Source organism: Eretmochelys imbricata, chromosome 21 (genome assembly GCF_965152235.1).
Source record: "Eretmochelys imbricata isolate rEreImb1 chromosome 21, rEreImb1.hap1, whole genome shotgun sequence".
Taxonomy (NCBI): Eukaryota; Metazoa; Chordata; order Testudines; family Cheloniidae; genus Eretmochelys; species Eretmochelys imbricata.
The window spans coordinates 10450908-10471098 of NC_135592.1; the positions used below are offsets into that span (position 1 = coordinate 10450908).

Below are 20191 nucleotides of genomic sequence, written 5' to 3' on the forward strand. Positions count from 1 at the left end.
GTCCATCCCTTCTGGGGTTGCTAAGTCCAAAACAAAATACAAAACCCATTTTCCACCCCAGCCTCAAGCTGGGCACAGCCCCTCCTGCCTGAGGGTGTCTGTCTATCTCCCTCCCACCCCAAGCTCCAACACTCTTCAGCCCCCACCCTCTGGGGGTCGCTCTCACCCCTCAGCCCCTCCTGGACTCCCCTGAGTCTCTTCCTGCTCTCTCTCCTTGGTCTCTTAGAAGCTGTGGAGCCAGAAAGCTAATTCCCCTCTCCCCACTCCTACCCCCACCCTGTTTAGCCACCTGACCTGCCTGTTCTGGTGACTTTGCTCATTTGCTCCCTATTGCTTCTTGCTCTGGTCCTACTGATGGAAAGGAAGATGGGTGCCAGGCTGCCTCACTCTCTAGTCCTACTGACTGAGATGGGGGCAGCTTGCAAGCCAGCCATGTCCCTGCCCTACTCGGCTCATGCTGATGGACAGCACCGCACCTGGTGTCCTTGAACGTGTGACTTTCCTAAGCACCTCCAAAAACCAGGGCCAAATGAGCTGCATTGAGGCAGAGTCAGCTCCCCCACCCACTGGGTCAAAAATCACCCAGCTGGCACTTGTAAGATAAAGCGTCTTGTGCAAAGGATGCTCAGCAGAGGCTCCATTCCACCAGCCACGCTTGGCAAACATAATCTTCCTCTTTCAGCCGAGCGACCTTTGCTGAGTGCCCTTCTCCCAGTGAGCACATTGGCTCCATTGCCCCTCAGCATAACCTTTACCTGCCAACATGCTCTGGCCTGGCTTTTCAGAGACCACAAAGAGAAGCAGCATTCCCCTTTCTCAGCCAGAAAGGAAGGGGCTGACAGCTTGGCATGTTCTGCCATCCTCTCTGTTGGACAGCACCTTTGTGGTCACGGAGCCTGAGCAAGAGGCACTGCCCTGCTTGCCAGCTCCAGGAATGGGGCGAGGGGTTGGGGGTGAAACAGGTGCTGACAGAGGAACTTCTGCCCTGACTGAAGTTTACTCTGCAAACAGGGCCTCTGAAGCTCAGAGCAAAGAGCCAGGAAAAGCCCTGGTTAGGTAAAAGCTAGCTCAGATATGCCTATGTGTGCAGCGTACCCATTGCAAGAGGGATAGATGAGACCAGGGGGCAAGGGAAGAGGACAGTTTCTCTCTGAAATGGTGAGCTGAAGGCTCACAGCCCCTCCAGCATCTAGACAGGAGGACAGCTGCCTCTGAACACAACAGTGGGGTAATTAAGGAGGGATTTCTCTGCTGTGAAAGATCAATGGATTCAAGCCCTTTACCAGTATCTTCCATCTACACATCTCCAAGCACGCTATCACCGTCATTCATTGAGCTTCATAAACCCCAACTCCTTGAATGAAAAAAGGATTACCTTGTTTTACAGACAGGGACAGTGAGCCTGAGAAATACATAGGACCAGGTTTTCAAGTGCTCAGCCCCCATAACTGGGCCCAGATTTTCAGTAGAGCTCAGCTCCCGTGTAGGAGCCTGAACAAGGGCCAGACTTACAGGAGTGCGCCGCATCAGTAGCTCCCAACACAGCAAGGAAATGGTTAATGGAACCCAGGAGTCCTGATGTCTGATTGCCCCCTCTAGTCACACTGGACAATGCTCCCTCCCGTCAGGGCTGCATGGAGCAGATTGTTGGCAGGGGCACCATTCAGACATACTGCCAAGCATGAGGGTCCTCAGACAAACAGCACTAGAAGTGTAGGGAATATTCTCCCTGAATGAATGTGATTTCTGGAAGGCCACGTAACATCCTGCAGAGACCCCCACCCTGGCTTCCTCACTAGGACTCTGGAACCACTGGAGTAGCACCCACCCCCACGAAGGGTCTATCCAAGGCCCAGTCCATGCTGGGCTAGCCCACTGGAAACATGTAAGTCATACTGGGTCATCCCCCACCAGTGCAGATCCACTGGATAAAGCAGTTCGGTCTCTGTGTTAATATTAGAGCCAAATCCCGAGGCTCATACTCGGGCGAGGTCTCACTGAAGTCAATGGGAGTAAAGACAGTGATGGGAGGCGCAGCTGCTCAAAGCTCCTTGGTTGCAAAGGGACTGATTCCAAGTCCACTGAAGTCCATGGGAGTCTTTCCCTGGACATCAATGGGCTTTGGATCAGGACCAAAGTGAATAAGGATTTTTGCCCACTGACTCTACCATATTAACAGGCTGAGGGTGATCAATATGCAGCACCCTCCCTCTCTCCAGAAGCTCCCACGTGGGCATATTAAGGTAATTTCCTACCAGCCTGTTATACAAGTCAAGGGGAAATCTCCTTTTTGCACAGAGCCATTAACAGGAACAAGCAGGCACTGCATTCTGGCAAGAGCTGGCGCTAATTTATGGGCAAGGTGGCAGCACGACAGAGGCCAAGGGACAAACCCTGGGGAGGTTAAGATGCTCCCCAGTCCTCGTATATCTCGCTAAGCTTTTCACCCATTTCACCCAGGGCGGTCTGCCGCGGCAGTGTTGGGAGTGGGAGAGATGGAGGGAGCAGCAAACCCCAGGCCACTCTGCCAGTGAGCGAGGGGGCACAGTACAAACCCCAGATGGTGTTCTTCCAGGCCCTGAAATTGGGACATCCCTATGGTGGGATATTAAATTCTCTAATTGACCTGGTCAGCTCCCAACTCGCTTCAAGTCCCACAAGTGGCTGAGATGGCCCCCGCTGCACAGCGCATAAGTTGCCTAGCCTCCAAGGGACAGATTTATGGGCCCAATCCTTGAGCCCCCTCGCTCACCAGAGAATCTGATCCAAAGCCCGAGGAAACCAGCAGGAGCCTTTCCAGCAGGGTGTGAGTCAGGCCCTGGTAACTGTGTAATTACAGCTCTGTCCAGGGTGCTGAATTCAGCTGGACAGCAGCAGCTCCTGCAGTAAACAGTCTTCCAGCGAGACTCAGTAATTGAGCGCTGGCTGCACAAGAACGGCAATCTTTGAGAGGAAAGGGAGCCAGCTGCTCCCCACAAACCATGCAATACTGCGAACACCACCCTTCTTTTGCCATCGGGCTGTAGGTTGTGCACTCCAATTCCTACCTTCTTTGCTGGTGGGCCAGAAAAAGTTGTGCTGAGAAAAGGAGAGCACCACGTGCATGCCTTTAGGGAGCTACGAGGGGGCAGGTGTTTGCTTCTCTTCTCCATTCATCCTATCTGCCTGATCTCTAACTGCAGTTAGTTGTATTAGCCTTGTGCCAGGGTTACAGGAGGCAGTTTACCAAGGTCAAGTGCACGGAGGTTTTGTTTTATTTTAATCTCAACAAGACTTATCTGCCGAAGCAAACCGCCGTACGCCTGTGATTAGATAGGTGGAGATTTCACAGCTGTGCACTGCAAAACAGAAACACACAACTTGAAGCCAACTTGAGAATGAATTCCTGAGTTCCCATCAAGGCAATGAACTACTGCGAGCCGGTCTGAAATCCAACAGAGTGTAATTAAAACACAAAGGAAAGTTGGGGGGTGTTTTGTTTTTCTGCTACCCACCTTCTGGTTTTGTAATGCCACCCATCACCATGGTACCTGAGCATTAAGTGATTAACTCCTTAAGTGCATTCCCTGAACAATGCTGCAACAAATTCCGTATGCAAGGAAAATAGGTTGGTGTTAATAAAAACAGAGGCAGCAGTGTGGATAAGACACTGGGTTGTGAGCCACATGAACTGGTTACTTGACCTTGAGCAAAGTCACTCACTGCTGTGTGCCTTGTTTTCCCCATCAGTTAAATGATCATTCCCACACATTCACTTTCCACCAAGCATTCATGCTGTTAAGAGCCAGATTGCACAAGGCACTTTTAGGGAACAAATACCACAGGGCTGTGAATATGGGGAAAGTGAGTTCATTTGAAAATCCAAATGAGTATGCATGGGAAATATGTTTCCAGTATTTGCTCACTTTGGTAATTACACTCTGAAAAGAGACACTGAAAAAAAGTGACATTGGATGGTTCTAAATCCATTCCCTTTCAGTGATTCCCATACCTAATTTGCTTAGCAATATAATGGTCTTCAGACTCATAAACTAACTGCCAGTGCCACAGATTCAGCCTGCGATCTGAAAATCACTGTGCTCTTTTTGTCTTAGATGCCATTGTTGATTATCTACGGATGCATTTCCAATGAACCTCTCGTTGGAACATCTAGGCGCAAGTTACAGAACTAGGAATTGCAGATTGAAGAGTCTTCATGTGGAAAAACAGAGAAACCTCCCATTCAGCTTGGGCTGATTGTTGCTGTGATAAAGGTCAAGGCAAGGCAACATGGTCTAGTGGGTAGGGCACTAGACTAGCGCTCCTGAGACCAGGGTTCTCATCCCAGCTCCTGATCAGCTGAGCATCTTTGTTCAAGTCACTTCCCTTCTTCTTCATGTCTTTGTTTCCCCTCCCACCCTTTGTCTATCTAGGCTGTAAGCTGTTTGGGGCAGGCGTGGTCTCTTACTACGTGTATGTACAGTGTCTAGCACAATGGTGCCCTGATCTTGGTTGAGCTACCATAATACCAATAATAAGGAGGAGTCATTTTTATATAGTCACCTTTTCCAGTAATGACAATTTAAGTGCTCGATCTTTACATCCAGTGGGCAACCACGTGTTGAAAAGTGAACAAATGATCCTGCAACACCTTTGCATGCATTGTCACACTGGTTGTTTGTGGAAGTGACTGATTAGCAATCTCCCAATTTGCATGCACAATCACGGCAACTGCATGCACAAGTCTGACCTGCAACCCCACTCCTATCTCATTTATACCTGAAGACATTAGAGCCACCGAAACCTCCATTTAATATTATCCAAACCTTCTTTACATTCTCGCTAGCTGAGTCACTTCTTTTACATGACATGCCGAGACACCGAGCGCAAGTAATGAACCCAGCTCAACTGGAAATAGACAGACACGAATATCACATAGTAATGAACAAATGCATCATAAATATATATCGGCCTCTTGAGGAAAAATATAGAAAACCCAGTGAAGGATAAAACAGGATGGAGGGAGAAAAATGACAATATGAAATTGATTCAGACAGATGACTAAGGAGTCTTGCATTTGGCTCGAAATATTACTCTCTTCACAAAATAGAGAGCTGCACATTATGAAGCATTGCATAACATGTGTTGCACACCGGTTAAATTACATAAATATAAAGCTAATATTTCATCTCAATGTGTTTGGTGATGGAGCGAGAAGAGGCCAGAGAGCGTGCATGTTTGCATATCCTATGGCACTGCAAGCGGGCTTTGTCCTTTCCCTTCCCAGAGCGTTTGAAGCAGGGTCAACTATTCTGGGATCAGAGACAGATTCGGATATGACTAGAAGAGGGGGCTGGGAAGGCGTCCCAACTTCTGGCTCTGTCCTTACACACTGCCTGTAATAGGCCAGGGGAGGAGGCCGGATGCCTGGGCCGTGGTGGCCCTGCCTGCATTCCGCCTCTTCCGGTCCCTGCTCTGCCCCTTCCCCGAGGCCCACACCGCTGCCTGGCGAGTCCCTCCTGTCCTCCACTCCATCTCCCCCCTCCAGAGCTCCCTACATCCCTCCTCTCCTCCACCCCACCTCCCCGCAAGAGACACACCCCACTCACCACATCCCTGCAGGTGGTGGGGGCCTCGTGGGAGAGGAGGGACATGGAGAGTCGGGGGGGGGGCCCCCCAAGAGGGGCAGGGCATGAGGCAGAGAAGAGGTGGAGTGTAGTCAGGGCCATGGGCAGAAGAGGCGGAATGAGGAACTCGCCTCCCACAGGGGAAGCTTCACCCACTGTCCATGGCTCTGCCATTAATTTCCTGGGCTCTGCTCCTGGCTCCGCCACTAATTTCCTATGCAGCCTTGGGTGGATACCTTCACACACCCTCATGCCTTAGTACCAGCCTGTAAAATTAGAAATACTAGCTGCCTTTGTAAAGCACTCAGGATGCACTAGGATAAAGTGGTGGCTGTTAAAAGCTGCACACAAGACAGTCTGAAATGCACAACAACTTTACTGAACCCACAGACTTACGAACAACACAAATTACCCTATACTTACAAGGCAACAGATGGTGCTCTTTCAATTCTTATCTATCTACACATATACGAATGCTGCTTTCTCAATATAGGAAATAAACTGTACTACTGGCTGGTAACTATTGGTAAATATTGACTTTTTAATTGCCAATCCTGGGTCAAAGTTTATCTTATCCTGGTCTTGCACCCCTGGCCCATCTGGTCCAATGCCCTGTCTCGGACAGCGGCCAGTAGCATCTGCATCAGAGGTGGGTGCAAAAAACCCTTCAGTGATGGGACAGTCTGCCCCCAGGGGAAGCTTCTGCTCAGCTCTTTAGTAGGTTTACACCCTGAGGCAGGAATGTACATGCAACAGCATTAATAGGAGACTTTGGTAAATACTGTAACGGAAGGTCAAGCTGATAATGCACCAGAAAGAAAACAGCTTGAATGCTTCCTGGTAACTACAACAATGAACATCAACACATTATGAAAATACAAATGTACTCCAAAGACTCAGGACAGGCATAAAGAATTGAAGCACAGCTGTGTTATGGAGGAGATGGCAGGCGTGCACACATGCAGAGGGAGTATAAAGGCACACCAAGAAATCTGGGACTTTAATTTTAAATATTTTGCTGAGAAAGATGCCAGGAAAAGGCAGCATTGCCTCGCTTTGATTATTCCAAGGAAAGCAGGCTGCCTGTTGACTGAGGCATAATATAGTGATGCAAGCTAATTTCAGGTAAACTTTGTGGCTTGACAAACTGCCCGTGTCTCATTCACACCACTCTGGCTGTGTAAAGGACCTTTGAAACAGGAATAAATTACATGCCTCTATATACTACCAGAGTGGTGCAAAGGGGCCTTAGAGTAAAGAAAAACCTGGCCCATATGTATATTTTTATATATTCTTCATTCACTTAATCAGGCTTGACACCACTGTAACCCCACTGGCTTCAGTGGGGCCACTCCGTGGAAGGGAAAGAAGAATCAGGCCCAAGCTATTTTCTTTGCAGACGCTCAGCATGTTGGGCGCACGTTGGGCTGTTGAAAATCTGCCGGACTCTGCCCCCACTGAAGTCAAAGTGAGTTTCTGAATCATTGGCATCCCGAGCTGGACCAACACGGAATCCTTTTGAAAATCCCACTCCTATCTCGACGGTCCAGGGGCCAGGTTTTTTCAGAAGAGCTCAGCTCCCATTTACACCCCGAAATACGGGCAGATTTTCAAGGGACACTTCTAGGCAGAGCTGCACATGCAGCTGTTGGGCTTGGGTCCCTCTGACAACGTGTGCTCAGCAAAGACAAAACAGACCTGCATCTTGGGGCTGATCACACATTCCTCGATGACCCAAGCACTGACGCCCCTTGATGCATATGTATCTTGCATACAGGCATATTACTCCCCCAGTAGCTGTAGGTCAGATTGTAAACACTCCAGCAGCATTGCTCACTGAGTAACTGCTCGCCACGGAGAGTGACCCAACCTGGCCCGTGACATAGGGCTGCGTTTTATTGCTCTGCAAATAAGTGTGTTCCAGTAGTTACAGCAGGGTTCCTTCTGATCATACAGTGACTAATTACACTGCAGTTATACTGTAATTACAGTGTAACTAGGCTCTCTGATAACCAGAAGGTTAGCTGTATAAACGAATTGCGGCACTCGGTTTTCAGTTAATGCATGCGTGTCTAGACTCCGGGTACATTAATTTGCACTGTATTGCTAAGTCAGATAGGTAACTGTCCAGTTACCTGCAATCACCACAAATTCACTTGTCTTAAACCACAGCCACGCTGGATTTGGAGGATGACTAAGTCATTATAATCATTGCATTGGGAAGCTGCGAGGGGAGTCAGGATTCCTGGGTTCTTATCCCGACTGTGCCATTGGCTCATATTGTGACTTTCAGCCAGTCACTTTCCCTCTCTGCCTCTCACTCCCCCAGTGGGGAAGTGAGACTAATAGAAACAGCTTTGCCGCTGGGCCGCTCAGGAAAGAGACTCTCGCTTCTGTGGCTCCCATCACATCATCTCCCAAAACAGCCCCTGTCGAGTCTACCCCACACCAACCCTCAACATCTGGCTGGATTCCCTGTTGAGTGCGAGGGTGGAACATCGCTGACTTCAGTGAAGTGGCATCTGCTTATGCAACTACGGCGAAACTCCCCCTGACGCAGACATGACGCCTAGGCATCACTTACATCCAAGGGCTCAGTGACACCGTCCCTCTGCACAGGCGTGAACTTCACCCCTCGTGCAGCTGGCTCACCAGGTCTAATCACTACGCTATTTCAGCTTATCACATGGGCACTCACATCAGGCCGAACTTGTTGCTTAGTGGGAGCCAAGTCACTGTGGGGTCACGTGACCTGCTTGATCTCTGGAACAAAGCAAAGAACCAAGGGGAGGCAAATAATTTGGTCCCTTAAATATCCCTCTCATTCCAGAGCCCTTCCATTGGGACAGCAATGAAAACGGACAACTTGCCATATTGGATCGGACCCACCGTGCGTCTAGCCCTTGGCGTGTCCCGTATCCTGTCTCTAATGGCGGCCAGTAATAACTGCTTCAGAAGAAGGTAAAAGAAACCTTTCAGGAGGCAGTTATGACCTGGATGCAGACCTGGGTTCCCTCAGCCCCTACCCTAGCCTCAGAAACCCGGCAGGCCTTTCCTCAGAGCTGTCCCCTTGCTGTACTGAATTTGCGTTGGAGCAGACAGCACGCCTGGCGGTGCCAGCACGATGCAGCAAGGACAGGTGGTGCTGAAAAGGTTTATAGACGTCTCTTTGGCAGAGGATGAAGCTGATGGATGGAGAAGGCAGGTGAGGGGCTGAACACACAACCTCCAAGGTGAAGCAGAGCTGTAACCTTGGGTTCCCCCTTCTTGGGGAGTCCATAGGCAATTTAGTTCCTCAGCTAGAAAATGCCACATTAAGGGCCTGATCCAAAAGCTGTTGAAATCTACGGGAGTCTTTCCACTGACTTCATATCAAGTCCTTAGGGAGGACCAAATCCAGGCCTCATGGTTTGATGCCATAACTCTCGAGGAGGAACTTCCAGAAGCATTTCCCTCTCCCTACCCAGCTCCAGCAGCCCCAGCTCCCACTGAGAACAACGCAGGGTCCTTGCAAGTGAATCTGTTGGAACTACATTTAGCTTCAGTCCACCCTTAGTAGAGCTGCAGCTTGCCCCAGTGACACGCCAGTCCTCTCTCGACCCTAACGGGCAGAACAAGGCTCAACTTCTGGAACTCTGCAGATTCTTGCATTAGAGTCTCCTTAAGGGCAAAAGAGCAATTACCCAGCACCACCTTGTGAAGTCCCCCGAGTATTCCAACTGACCCCGCCAGCATCTGCACTGAGTCAAGAAACTCCTCTGACCCACCTTTCCAAGGTGCTGAGCCCCTGCAACTCCCATTGAAATTCACCCCGTAAGAACATTTTTATAGACCTTGAGAACCCTGTCAGAACCCAGCCCCAGAGAAGGGAGGGAATCACCAAGAGGAAACTGTAGCTCCCACAACTCGGGTTGGCAGGTAGAAAACAAACTACATTTTAACACAGCCGAACGCAAGGTCATACATCGAGGAACAAGGAATGCTGGCCACACTTCCAGCATAGGGGCGGGGGTGTATCCTGGAAAGCAGGGGTCAAAGTGGGCAAGCAACTCAACATGAGCTCCCAGGGAATGCTGTGGCAAAAAGGGCTAATGCGATCCTTGGACATGTGAACAGAGGCATGTCAAGCAGTAGCAAGGAAGCGATTTTAGCTCTGGATACGGCACTAGTGAGGCCAATACTGGAGTGCTGTGTACAGTTCTGGTGTGCCCATTTTGAACAGGTTATTGACACACTGGAGAGAGTGTGCAGAGAAAAGCCACAAAAACAACTGGAGGGCTAGAAACAAAAATATGCTTTACAGTGAGACTGAACAAGCTCAATTGGTTCAGTTTGTCAAAAAGGAGACTCATCGACGACTTGGTTACCGTGTATAAGTATGTTCATGGGGAGAAAACAACAAGTACTGGAAGGCTCTTTAACCTAGCAGTGAAAGGCACAAGAACCGATGGCTAGACGTTAATGCCAGACAAATTCAAATTAGAAATAAAGCACTGATTTTTAACACTGATGGCGATTAATCAGTGGAACGAATTACCAAGGGCGGTGGTGGATCTGCCATCTCTTGAAGTCTTCAGATCAAGACTGGAGCCTTGTCTGGGAGATATGCATTAGTCAAACATCCATCCTGACTCAGTACAGGAGTAACTAGATGAAATTCTCTGCTCTGCATTATGCAGGAGATCAGACTGGATGATCTAATGGTTCCTCCTTTCTGGCCTTAAAGTCTGTCAACAACAAATGCCACTGGCTCAGGGTAAGTCTACACTGCAGTTAAACAGCCCCTTATCCATAGCCCCATGAGCCCAAGCTGGCACAGGCCAGCCGGACGTGTCTAATTTCAGTGTAGACACACCCTCAGACTCTGTTTTGGAGGCAGATCTCTAAGAAAGGGCTACCGCACTGGGGCAACATGCCTGAGCCACAGGACAGCAAAGCCACCCTGCTGGGATAGAATCCGGGTGCCATTTGCCTTTAAAATAAAGCCTTTCCATCAGACACATGCATCAGGAACGGAAGCATCAGTCAGCGGCCACTAGTAGAGGCCGCACGCTGGACTTGAGGGATCAGCGCTCTGATGCAGTACTGCAAATCCAATATTCTTAACACCTCCTCTACCACTGCCCCCACCACCGGCGTGACAGACTGTCTAGCTCCAGGGAAGGTACTCACACAGCACCAGGGGAACAGGGTCCCCCCCACCTGTACAAGCCGGGCAGAAAAGTCTCTTGGATGGCAAAGCTGTGCGAGAGAGAATGCAAAACGACAACAAAAAACGGTTACTTTCCCCTTTATTCCTCTCGTTGTCAGGTGATTTGTGTTATAACGGTTCAGATGGGGCTGCTGCTTAGCACTGACAAACCCCAGTCGAGTTAGCAGCTAAGCCTTTAACGGAGAGCAATAAAAACCCTTTTTCTATGCTAACACTGCACTCCCTGCCCCCCTCCCCCTTTCTCATGCACACACAGCCTACATGCAGACAAGCAGAGATACACACACAAACCCTGTCACTCACACACCTATGGAGTCACCGGTACATCTAGTCACATGTTCTCACTGCTAGGTGCCACATATCCCTGAACATTCATACACACTCTATTACACACCCACAGGTTCCTACACCCCCGGGTATATGCAGAAACGCCGACAATCAACACGTACACACAGTGCTAGACGTGGACACCTTTGCCCTGAGTAACACACATAGACCCGCTCACGTATGTACAGATGCAGGCGTATACACACCAAGTACGTTCCCCCATACGTCCACACGATCACAAGCACTTGTGCATCCAGGAACAGCCACACCTGCCTGCTCTGAAGCACACACGCACTCATGTACGACTGCAGACCTGCCAAAACATTCTGCTTTTCAAGTTAAAATCCTAAAGAGCAGCGATTCCCAGTTGAATCCCTAGATGGACGCTTCTGCATATTAAAAGCGCAGCCGGTTCTCAGAGCCACTGGATTAATGCAGTTCCTATTTATAGGGCTTTGATTAGAAGCTTGTCACCTAGAAGTTTTTATTCCCCTTATCCATTTATAAGGTCGTAACACAGTTTGACTTGCATTAGATGGACTGGTGTCCCACAGATCTTGCCAGAATGTAATGTGCCATTCAGATACAGTTAAATTAGCAATAGGCAGCCATCGGTGCACGGCAGGACTCTAACTGCCTCTGAAAACACTCTTTAGTTCTCATCTCTCCATGGATTATTATGCAGCAGATAGCCAAAGAAACGCAGAACAGGGATAGGCCAAGCCGAGCTCTCCCCACAGCCAGTTCTACATCATTTCCTGTAGCATACTCCTGCTAAGAGAGGTTAGCACCTAGCGAGCACCCCTCAGGCAGCATTGCTGTGCCTCCTGTTGGGAGAGGCTGGAACTCCCCACGCCTGGGCAGCTCCTCCCACCGTTTCCTATGGGGCCTTCTGCTGGGAGGGGCTGGGTGTGGAGTAGCTGTGAGATGGCCTCCAGCCAGTGAACTTGCACCACCGTTACAGGAGTGCTCGGTATTTGCATGTATGTCAATAGTTAGTTAGTGGATAAGGTGCCATATCAGCTCTTAACAGCGCCTCCTACTGACAGAGGCTGGGACTGGAGTAGCTGTCTGTTCTCCCCTTCCCCACCCCCTCTGACTGCTCCTGCAGATTTCCCTATAGCCTCTCCCAAAAGGAGGCTCTAAGACCTCATTTCCACCCCACCCCTGAAGGAGTGGGAGGGCTCCTGTCCCACTCCTTTCAGAGGCTCCTGGTGGGGGAGGCTAGCACTGGTGTGACTCAAAGCTCCCCCTCCACATCCAGGACTCCTGTGTTATTCTCCACAGCAGCCCCGCTTGAGGGAGGCTGGAGCCACAGCAGCTGCAAGCTCCCAGAATGCAGCCAGCGCTCTCCCCCCTACTCTCACTGGCGATAATCCTTTCCAAGCATCCAGTGGCAGCCGTCAGCCGAATGCTTTCCGATTCCTGTCAAATCCTTGCAAAGAGTTTTGCTGAGCACAGACTTTCAGGCTGTCCAAAGTCTAGAGACAAGTTAAAGCACCTGCCCGCAGGGATAATTCCACTCAACTGGGAGAACCAAGCAACGGTGCCAAACTTTATTTTCCGTTAAAGCCTAGTAGTGTTTGTCTGACGTCTTCTCTCCTGGAAAGTGCCCCGCTCTGTGACTGATCTGGAAAGGGTGGGAGAGTTGGAATAGGCTCACTGGCTGGGCCACAGCAAAGCCCCAACTTATTCCAAGTCTCCTTACACACAGCGAATGAGTTTCCTAGCCACCTACACAGAAAGAATGGCAGGCAGCAGACACTACGGTCCAGAAACTGCTGTGGACTAACTCAGATTCCTAGACCAGAAGGGACCATCCAGTGTGATCTCCTGAACAGCAAAGGCCATAGAGCTGCCCCAAAAAGAGTTCCAACAGCAGATCTTTTAGAAAAACATCCAGTCTTGATTCTAAAGTCGCCAGTGATGGAGAACAGAATCTAGATCTCTTGCTGGTGCCCAAAGGATGGACCGTGCTACCCCCTGGGAGCGACATAAGCTCTTTGGGGCAGAGACTGTCTTTTCATTCTGTGATTGTACCGCACCCGGCACAATGGGGTTCTGCTCCATGACTGAGGCTCCTAGGTGCTACCCAAGTACAAACCTTAATAATAACAGGAGTCACTGACTCTGTAGAGCATATTCTGTCTTGATTTACATCTTGTGCAACCCAACTAACGGGGGAAAAGTCAGCAAATAATTTGGTCCTGTGTCTTGAGATAAAATGTGTTGTGTTGTGTGCATGCCATCACCAACTTGAGAACAGCTGGGGCATCTCTGTTGGCAACTCAGCACCAGCAATCAGACACAGCTATGGGGGCTCCTCTCTTGAAAGGGGGAGCCGGTAATACCAGAACAGAGGTGGCATCATTCTGCCAATGCCACAAGGAGGGGGAGAGGGGAATGTGCTTGTGTTGTCAAGGTGAGTTCAAGATGGGGGCCTAGCATCCTGATCAGCCTGGGCCACAGGAAGCTTGTTTCAGTGTAAGAGGGAAGGGGGGGGGGGGAAATTCCTCACTGCAACAGCTGGGGCGATGACCTTGCATCCCTGCATTGTCGTGGCTGTATATCTCAGGACACTGTCACAAGTCTGCAGCCCCGTGGACACGCAGGGAGCGAGGGCTCAGCTGTAGTGAATGTGAAGGCATTGTCCAATGAGGCTGCTGGACACTGACAGTCCCTGTGGTTCTCTCTGGCTCGCCAACTCCCAGACTGAGGCAGCCTCTGCTACTCCAGACTCCAACACCAGGTCTCCGAGTCCTGGCCTGGATCACACAGTACCAGATGGGGATAAACGACAAAGGACTGCATTGCCCTTGCAGACAATTTCTCCCTGAGCCCCTAACATTCCTCCTCAGCATCCTAGCCCCCCATCTCACTGGCCTCCAGGAGCAATAGGCAGTGCAGCTCACACAAAGAGTCTTAATCAAGGCTTTGAAATTTATGTCGTGCCTGGTTCATCATTGGTCCAGAATCATTTTTTTAAAATCTCCCAGCTGTAGCCACTCGTTGCCAGCCTGCAGAGGGATGATTTATACTTCAGGGAATGAATCAATACAATATGTGGCCAAAGACATCTTTAATCTTGCAGAAGGATTAGGCTGCAGAAGGGGACGTCAGCAGCAGCCCACAGCCGTTCCATTCAGATTTCAATTTGGAGATCAGCGCCTCTCTTTCTTCTCTCCCTCTCCTGCCTTCCTTCTCTTCTTGCACCGCAGTTAAAGAAGTTGGAAACATCAAACTTCATTTAGCAGGCGGGCACCGCTGTAATGGGCTGGCTATTTTGTCCGTGCTAGTGACACAGAAGGGCGCCCAGGTACCGGGGGCTGCCTGGGGAGAGACCCCATTGGAAGGAGAGGTCAGAGTTAACAGGAGAGATGCAATGCTCCACTGGTGGGGGGAGATGCAGCCCCACACTCTGGGTCCATTTGTCAGCTGTGAAGGTGCAAGGGGGCCACAAGGCAGCCAGGCAACACTCCCCATAGGGAATATCCCCACTGGCACATGCCCCTTAGGAACCACCCTGGAGCCGGAGGGGTGTCAGGGCAGGAGCGGGAGGGGACGGCTCGTCTTAGTCACTCGAATAGCTCACAGTGGCTAAGCAGCTGCAGACAGGTTAAGTCTGCCCCCAATGCAACTCTCACCTGTGCCAGAGACTGCACCTTAGGAGGGGGAGAAGAGGAGTAAGGGAGAGGGCTTGTCTATCACTTCATTCCCACCCTGCATTGCTTCTTCCTCTCCGGACCACTAGAGTTCCCTTAGTCTCACAGGGACCGCCCAGGCAGAGCCTAGACATCAAGTCCCAGCCATCAGGGATGCCTCACAAACTGCCGTTCCCCCGCAGACCATTGCTGTGACCCTTAGTGGTGCAATTAAAAGTGTTTAGGCGAGATTTATGGTGGGATTCTAGCTGCAGGGTGGTACCAATGTAGAGCACTTGGTCACCATGTGGTCTGCAGGAATAAGCAATTACAATACGGTTGATGGGCCGAAAGCACATATACAGAGGCATTAGCACGCATTAGGCTATTTGGGGATTTAGCACAGGGAAAGAGGAAGAGGTGGAAAGAGGGATAAATCCAGAGACCCTTGTTCAGGCGAAACTCCAAGTGGGCCCAACCCTGAGCAAGCAAAGACAGGAGGATCCATCCCATTCCACATACATTTCCTCTCTCCAGCACAGGCCTCGTCTCAACTCGGTGTTCTAGTCGCGTTTCATGCTGATAGGCCGAAGGGAACAGACTCTTCGCATGCCCCGTGCCAGACACTAGCATCTCTCGATTGCACCTGGGTCGTGCGTTGGACCCTAAGGCCCCCTAGGGTGAATCATGACTGAGGTTGAATTGTATGAGCCTAACCACGTGGACAGAGCTTTATGTTATGCTACCACACAAGTCCCTCACAAGCTGCCCCCCCAATTCAAAAAGCAGCCTAACCCCCAATGCTACAGACGGGCCTCAGGAAGCTGCAACAATCTGCCGACAGGCCGCAGTGGTCGCTGTTCCCAGATGCCAACAAGCACTTCCCAATTCTGCCGTGCCGGCAACACGACACGGGCCTGGGTGCGGGCTAATGCAGCACCTCCAATGGGCAGCTGTTATCACAGCAGACCGAGCCACAGCTACCTCACAAAGTTTACACTTGCAGTTGAGGACAAGTGCCCCTAGGATGATCGCACAAGAAGCTTCATAAAAACCAGCCCTTCCCCTTCAATTATCACCTCTGTCTTTGCTAGCTAGCCAGAGAGAGGCCATTCCTCACCTGCCTGATGTATTCAGCTGTATGGACAGATCAGTGATGGAGAGAGATTAGAGGTGGGCCTAGAACTCACGTCCTTCAGCTTCCAATCTGCAGACGTTGCCGTCCAAGCTTAAGGACTAACTCAACCCCAGCTGTATCCAGATACATTCTACCCCCCACTTCCCTGCAGTTCTCGACACCATGACCCATAATGCAGTCCACCCCAAGAGATCCAGCTGTATTTTGCTTGCAGACCCCATTTCAACCCCATGGCCTGTATATCGGCAGGAAGTTCACTCACCATCCTCTCTGGACTTCTGGATGAAGGCCTCCACCCCACTCTCGCCGTAGCTTCCCTCGGAGGCTAATGTGGAGACGTAATTCCACTTGAGCTCCTTGACTATGTCCACCATTGCTTGGGCCTGGTAGGTGTCGGAGGGAACAACGCGGGAAAAGAAGTCGTACCGACTGTTGTCGCTCAGGTCAGGGGCAGTGGAAGCATAGCTTATCTGGGGTATCTGCGGGGGCAAGGAAAGAGAGGTCACTGAAATAAAGAGGAGCAAATTGCAGGAGCCTTAGACCACAAGCCATCTCACTGACATGACACGGGACGGCTTGAGGGAGGTCACACAAATCACACAGCAGGTGCAACAGTTGAAGAAGGCAAGACTGGGGTGTTGCGGATATATGAAGTACCGACGGATGAGCCTTGTTGACTCACATTCACAATCATTGTCTACCCTTGTGTTTTAAAACCCATTCCCACCCCTCAAGTCTTATTTTTTTAAACCGATTTCTCTCGCTGTTGGAATAAGCGCACCATCGGTCACCACTAGAGATAGAAACCCGGACTTAGGTTCCCAATAATACTGCACCTTCCCGGGCACTAAGATATGTTCACCAACCCTTGGACTTCAAATAAGGGGGCTGGGAAGGAAGAAAACAAAGACTTTTGCTTGCATGCTACCAGGGGATACTCCAGTTCTCCTTCCAGCAGCAGTTCTTCAGCAATCCGATCTGGGCTTCTCCCAGTCACAGCACCGTGAGGACTCTTGGGTGCAAGCAACTCAATGCCAGCAGAACACTGAAAGTTTTGCCCCAGCTCTCTACCAGCACCTGAGCAATACGGGGCTGGAGCTGAGGAGTGGACAAGTGTTTTGTAGATGCATCTAGGTGCAATAAGATCATAACAGTGTTCTTGTACAGAAACTTTCCATCCACATCTGAAAGCACTTCATAAAGGCAGGCCTGTATCATTTCCCCTGTTTTACAGATGGGGAAACTGAGGCACGGACTGGCAGTGACTTGCCCAACGTCAAACAGCAGGTTAAGAATAGAACCAGGAATGGCCCTAGCTGTTCTGCCGGCCTGAGCGGAGGAAAACTTTTTCGCACCGCCCACACCAGCAGCTAAGCAAAGAACAAAAACATACCCTGTGGACACTGGCACTCAGGGCATCCATTCTGCTCGCCTGCCCACCGAGCTGGCGCTGAATAGAACTCTGGTCTCCTTTGGCCCAGTCCAACAGACCACACATTGGCAATGGTTTTCAAGAACTCATAGGGGGAGTGTGAGATCCCAGAGGACTAGAGAACGGCAAACAGTACCTATCTTTAAAAAGGGGAACAAAGAGGGCCCAGGGAATTGTAGACCAGTCAGCCTAACTTCAATACTTGGAAAGATACTGGAACAAATTATTAATCAATTTGTAAGAACCTGGAGGATAATAGGGTTATAAGGCATAGCCAGCATGGATTTCTCAAGAACAAATCATGCAAATGCAAGCTAATTTCCTTCTTTGACAGGGTTATTGGCCTAATGGATGGGGGGGGAAGCAGTAAATGTGATACATCTTGATTTTTAGAAAGTCTATTGATACAATCCCACATGACATTCTCATAAGCAAAGTAGGGAAAAGTGAGCTAGATGAAATTACCATAAGGTGAGTGCACAAACTGCTTGAAAGACCGTACTCAAAAGAGTAGTTATTAATGGTTTACTGTCCAACTGGGAGGGCATATTCTGTCCTGGGTCCAGTACTATTCAGTATTTTTATTAATGACGTGGCTAATGGAGTGGTGAGTACGCTTATAAAATTTGCAGATGACACCAGGCAAGGAGGAGTTACAAGCACTTTGGAGAACAGGCTCAAAATTCAAAACAACCTTGACAAATTGGAAGAATTGGTCTGAATTCCACAAGATGATATTCAGTGAAGACAGGTGCAAAGTACTTCGCTTGGGAAGGAAAAATCAAATGCATAACTACACAATGGGGAATAACTGACTAGGGGGCAGTACTACCAAAAGGGATCTGGGGTGATGGAGGATCACAAACTGAATATAAATCAACAACGTGATGCTAACATCATTCTGGGAGTATTAACAGGAGTGTTGTGTGTGAGACACAGGAGGTAATTGTCCCACTCTACTCAGCACCGGTCAGGCTGGAGTACTGTGTCCAATTCCAGGCACCACACTTTGGGAAAGATGTGGAAAAACTGAAGAGTCCGGAGGAGAGCAACAAAACATGAGCAAAGGTTTAGAAAACCTGACCTGTGAGGAAAAGTTAAAAAAAAAAAAAAAAAAAGGGTATGTTTAGTCTTGAGAAAAGGAGATGGTGAGTTGACCTGATAACTTCCAATACGTAAAGGGCTGTTATAAAGAGGACAGTGATCAGTTGTTCTCCATGTCCACTGAAGGCAAAACAAGAAGTTACGGGTTTAATCTGCAGCAAGGGAGATTTAGGTTAGCTATCAGGAAAAATAAACTATTATTAGAAGGGTAACTAAACTCTGGAACAGGCTTCCAAGGGAGGTCGTGGAATCCCCATCATTGGAGGTTTTTAAGAACACATTGGACAAACACCTGTCAGGGATGAGCTAGGTTTGACTTGGTCCTGCCTCAGCAAAGGGGGCTGGACATGGTGACCTCTTCAGGTCCTTTCCAGCCTGTCATTTCTATGATTCTATGCTTTCCAAATACAGCAGCCAGAGGCCAGCGACGCAAGGAGAAAACAGAGTGAGGGAAGATGAAAAGACTGAGGGATCTTGGTTCCAAGTGCCATGACTTTTTGACACTCCAAGAGCTTTGATCCTTGCCAAAGACCTGAGCTCTGGAAAGCTCCTTGCACTGAGGAGCCTGGGAGAGGAAACAAAAAAGGACGGGGATATTTTTCTCCTCCTCGCTCCCCGATTAACAGAGTCGGTTTGATGACACATACAAAGAGCTGGGAGGGGGAAAAATAAAAAACACAGTTGCTCTTTTGTATTTTCTCCCACAAAAGTTCTTAGCTTTGCAACAGAGCCAAGCAGATGGGGAGATTCCAGAGTCTCCCCAAGAAGAGAAGAAGCCAACTGTCTTCTCCTGAAAAATACAAGAGGAAAAAGAAGAGAACAACAAATCTAGATCAATTCTAAACCCTTCTCCCAGGCCCTGCCAGAAAGGAGAGGAACTAAAGGGCTTGTGTCACCCAGGTATGATGCTGCCTAAACAGCCAGCAAAACGGTTCTGTGATGCTTTAGTTTTTCCCCCTTTTTATCTCCTCTTTTCTCTCACCAGCCTCTCCTCCACGCACGCTTTGAGCCTAATTATGTCGATCTTCAAAGGGGACAGCCCTCAACTCCTAGAAGAGGGTGGGGGGAGAACCACAGAGCAACTGAGTTCTCAACAAGTCTCTTTGATTGCCTTTGGAGTAGCATGGGAGCTCTGTGCCTGGCTGGCTGACAGAGAGCAGTTAACACCTCCCGCACCCTGCTTCCCCTCCCCAGCTTTCTGTGTGTAATATTCTCTGCATTGGCCTGTCAGGCCACTTTGATCTCCTCTGTGTGCTCTCTGCATGCATGAGAGTGTAAGCATTCTTCGCCAGTCAAGCTTAGGACCATTTCTCAGCTGACAAGGCTTGGAAGCAAAAGTACAACTCCAGAGAGCAGAGGCCCAGCCTTAGTACTGTCTGTATCACCACTAGCAGCCCAGGTTGACAAGAAAAACCCCCAAAAGGCTCCTCCCGCTTACCTTGCCCACTCTCAGAGAAGGGGAGGAGCCAAAAAGGGACTGGGGTGGACTGATAAGTTGGGGCAACTCAAGGAGAACAAGGATGGAAGGAGGTCCAGCCATTTGACCCCTGGGAAAGAACTCCACCACAGGAACAATAACAGCAGCTCCCCATCAGGAGAAGGGAGGAACCACAAAGATTAATTAAATGGCCAGGGGGACAACCAAGGAAAGGCCATGGGGAGGGGAGGGGAGTGGAGGCTGCTTATTTGAATTCTGGAGAAGATGAGTGGAGTCCACCAGAACAAAAGGCC

General features: G+C 49.7%; 1 protein-coding gene across 1 annotated transcript in view; it reads right to left on the reverse strand.

Moving 5' to 3' along the window:
- GRM4 (glutamate metabotropic receptor 4) overlaps positions 1-20191 on the reverse strand; it is a 167380-nt gene that overhangs the window by 107031 nt on the left and 40158 nt on the right. The window contains exon 2 of the mRNA XM_077839576.1: positions 16187-16403. Within this exon, the coding sequence (XP_077695702.1) occupies positions 16187-16403 (217 nt within the window). The remainder of the gene's footprint in view (positions 1-16186; positions 16404-20191) is intronic.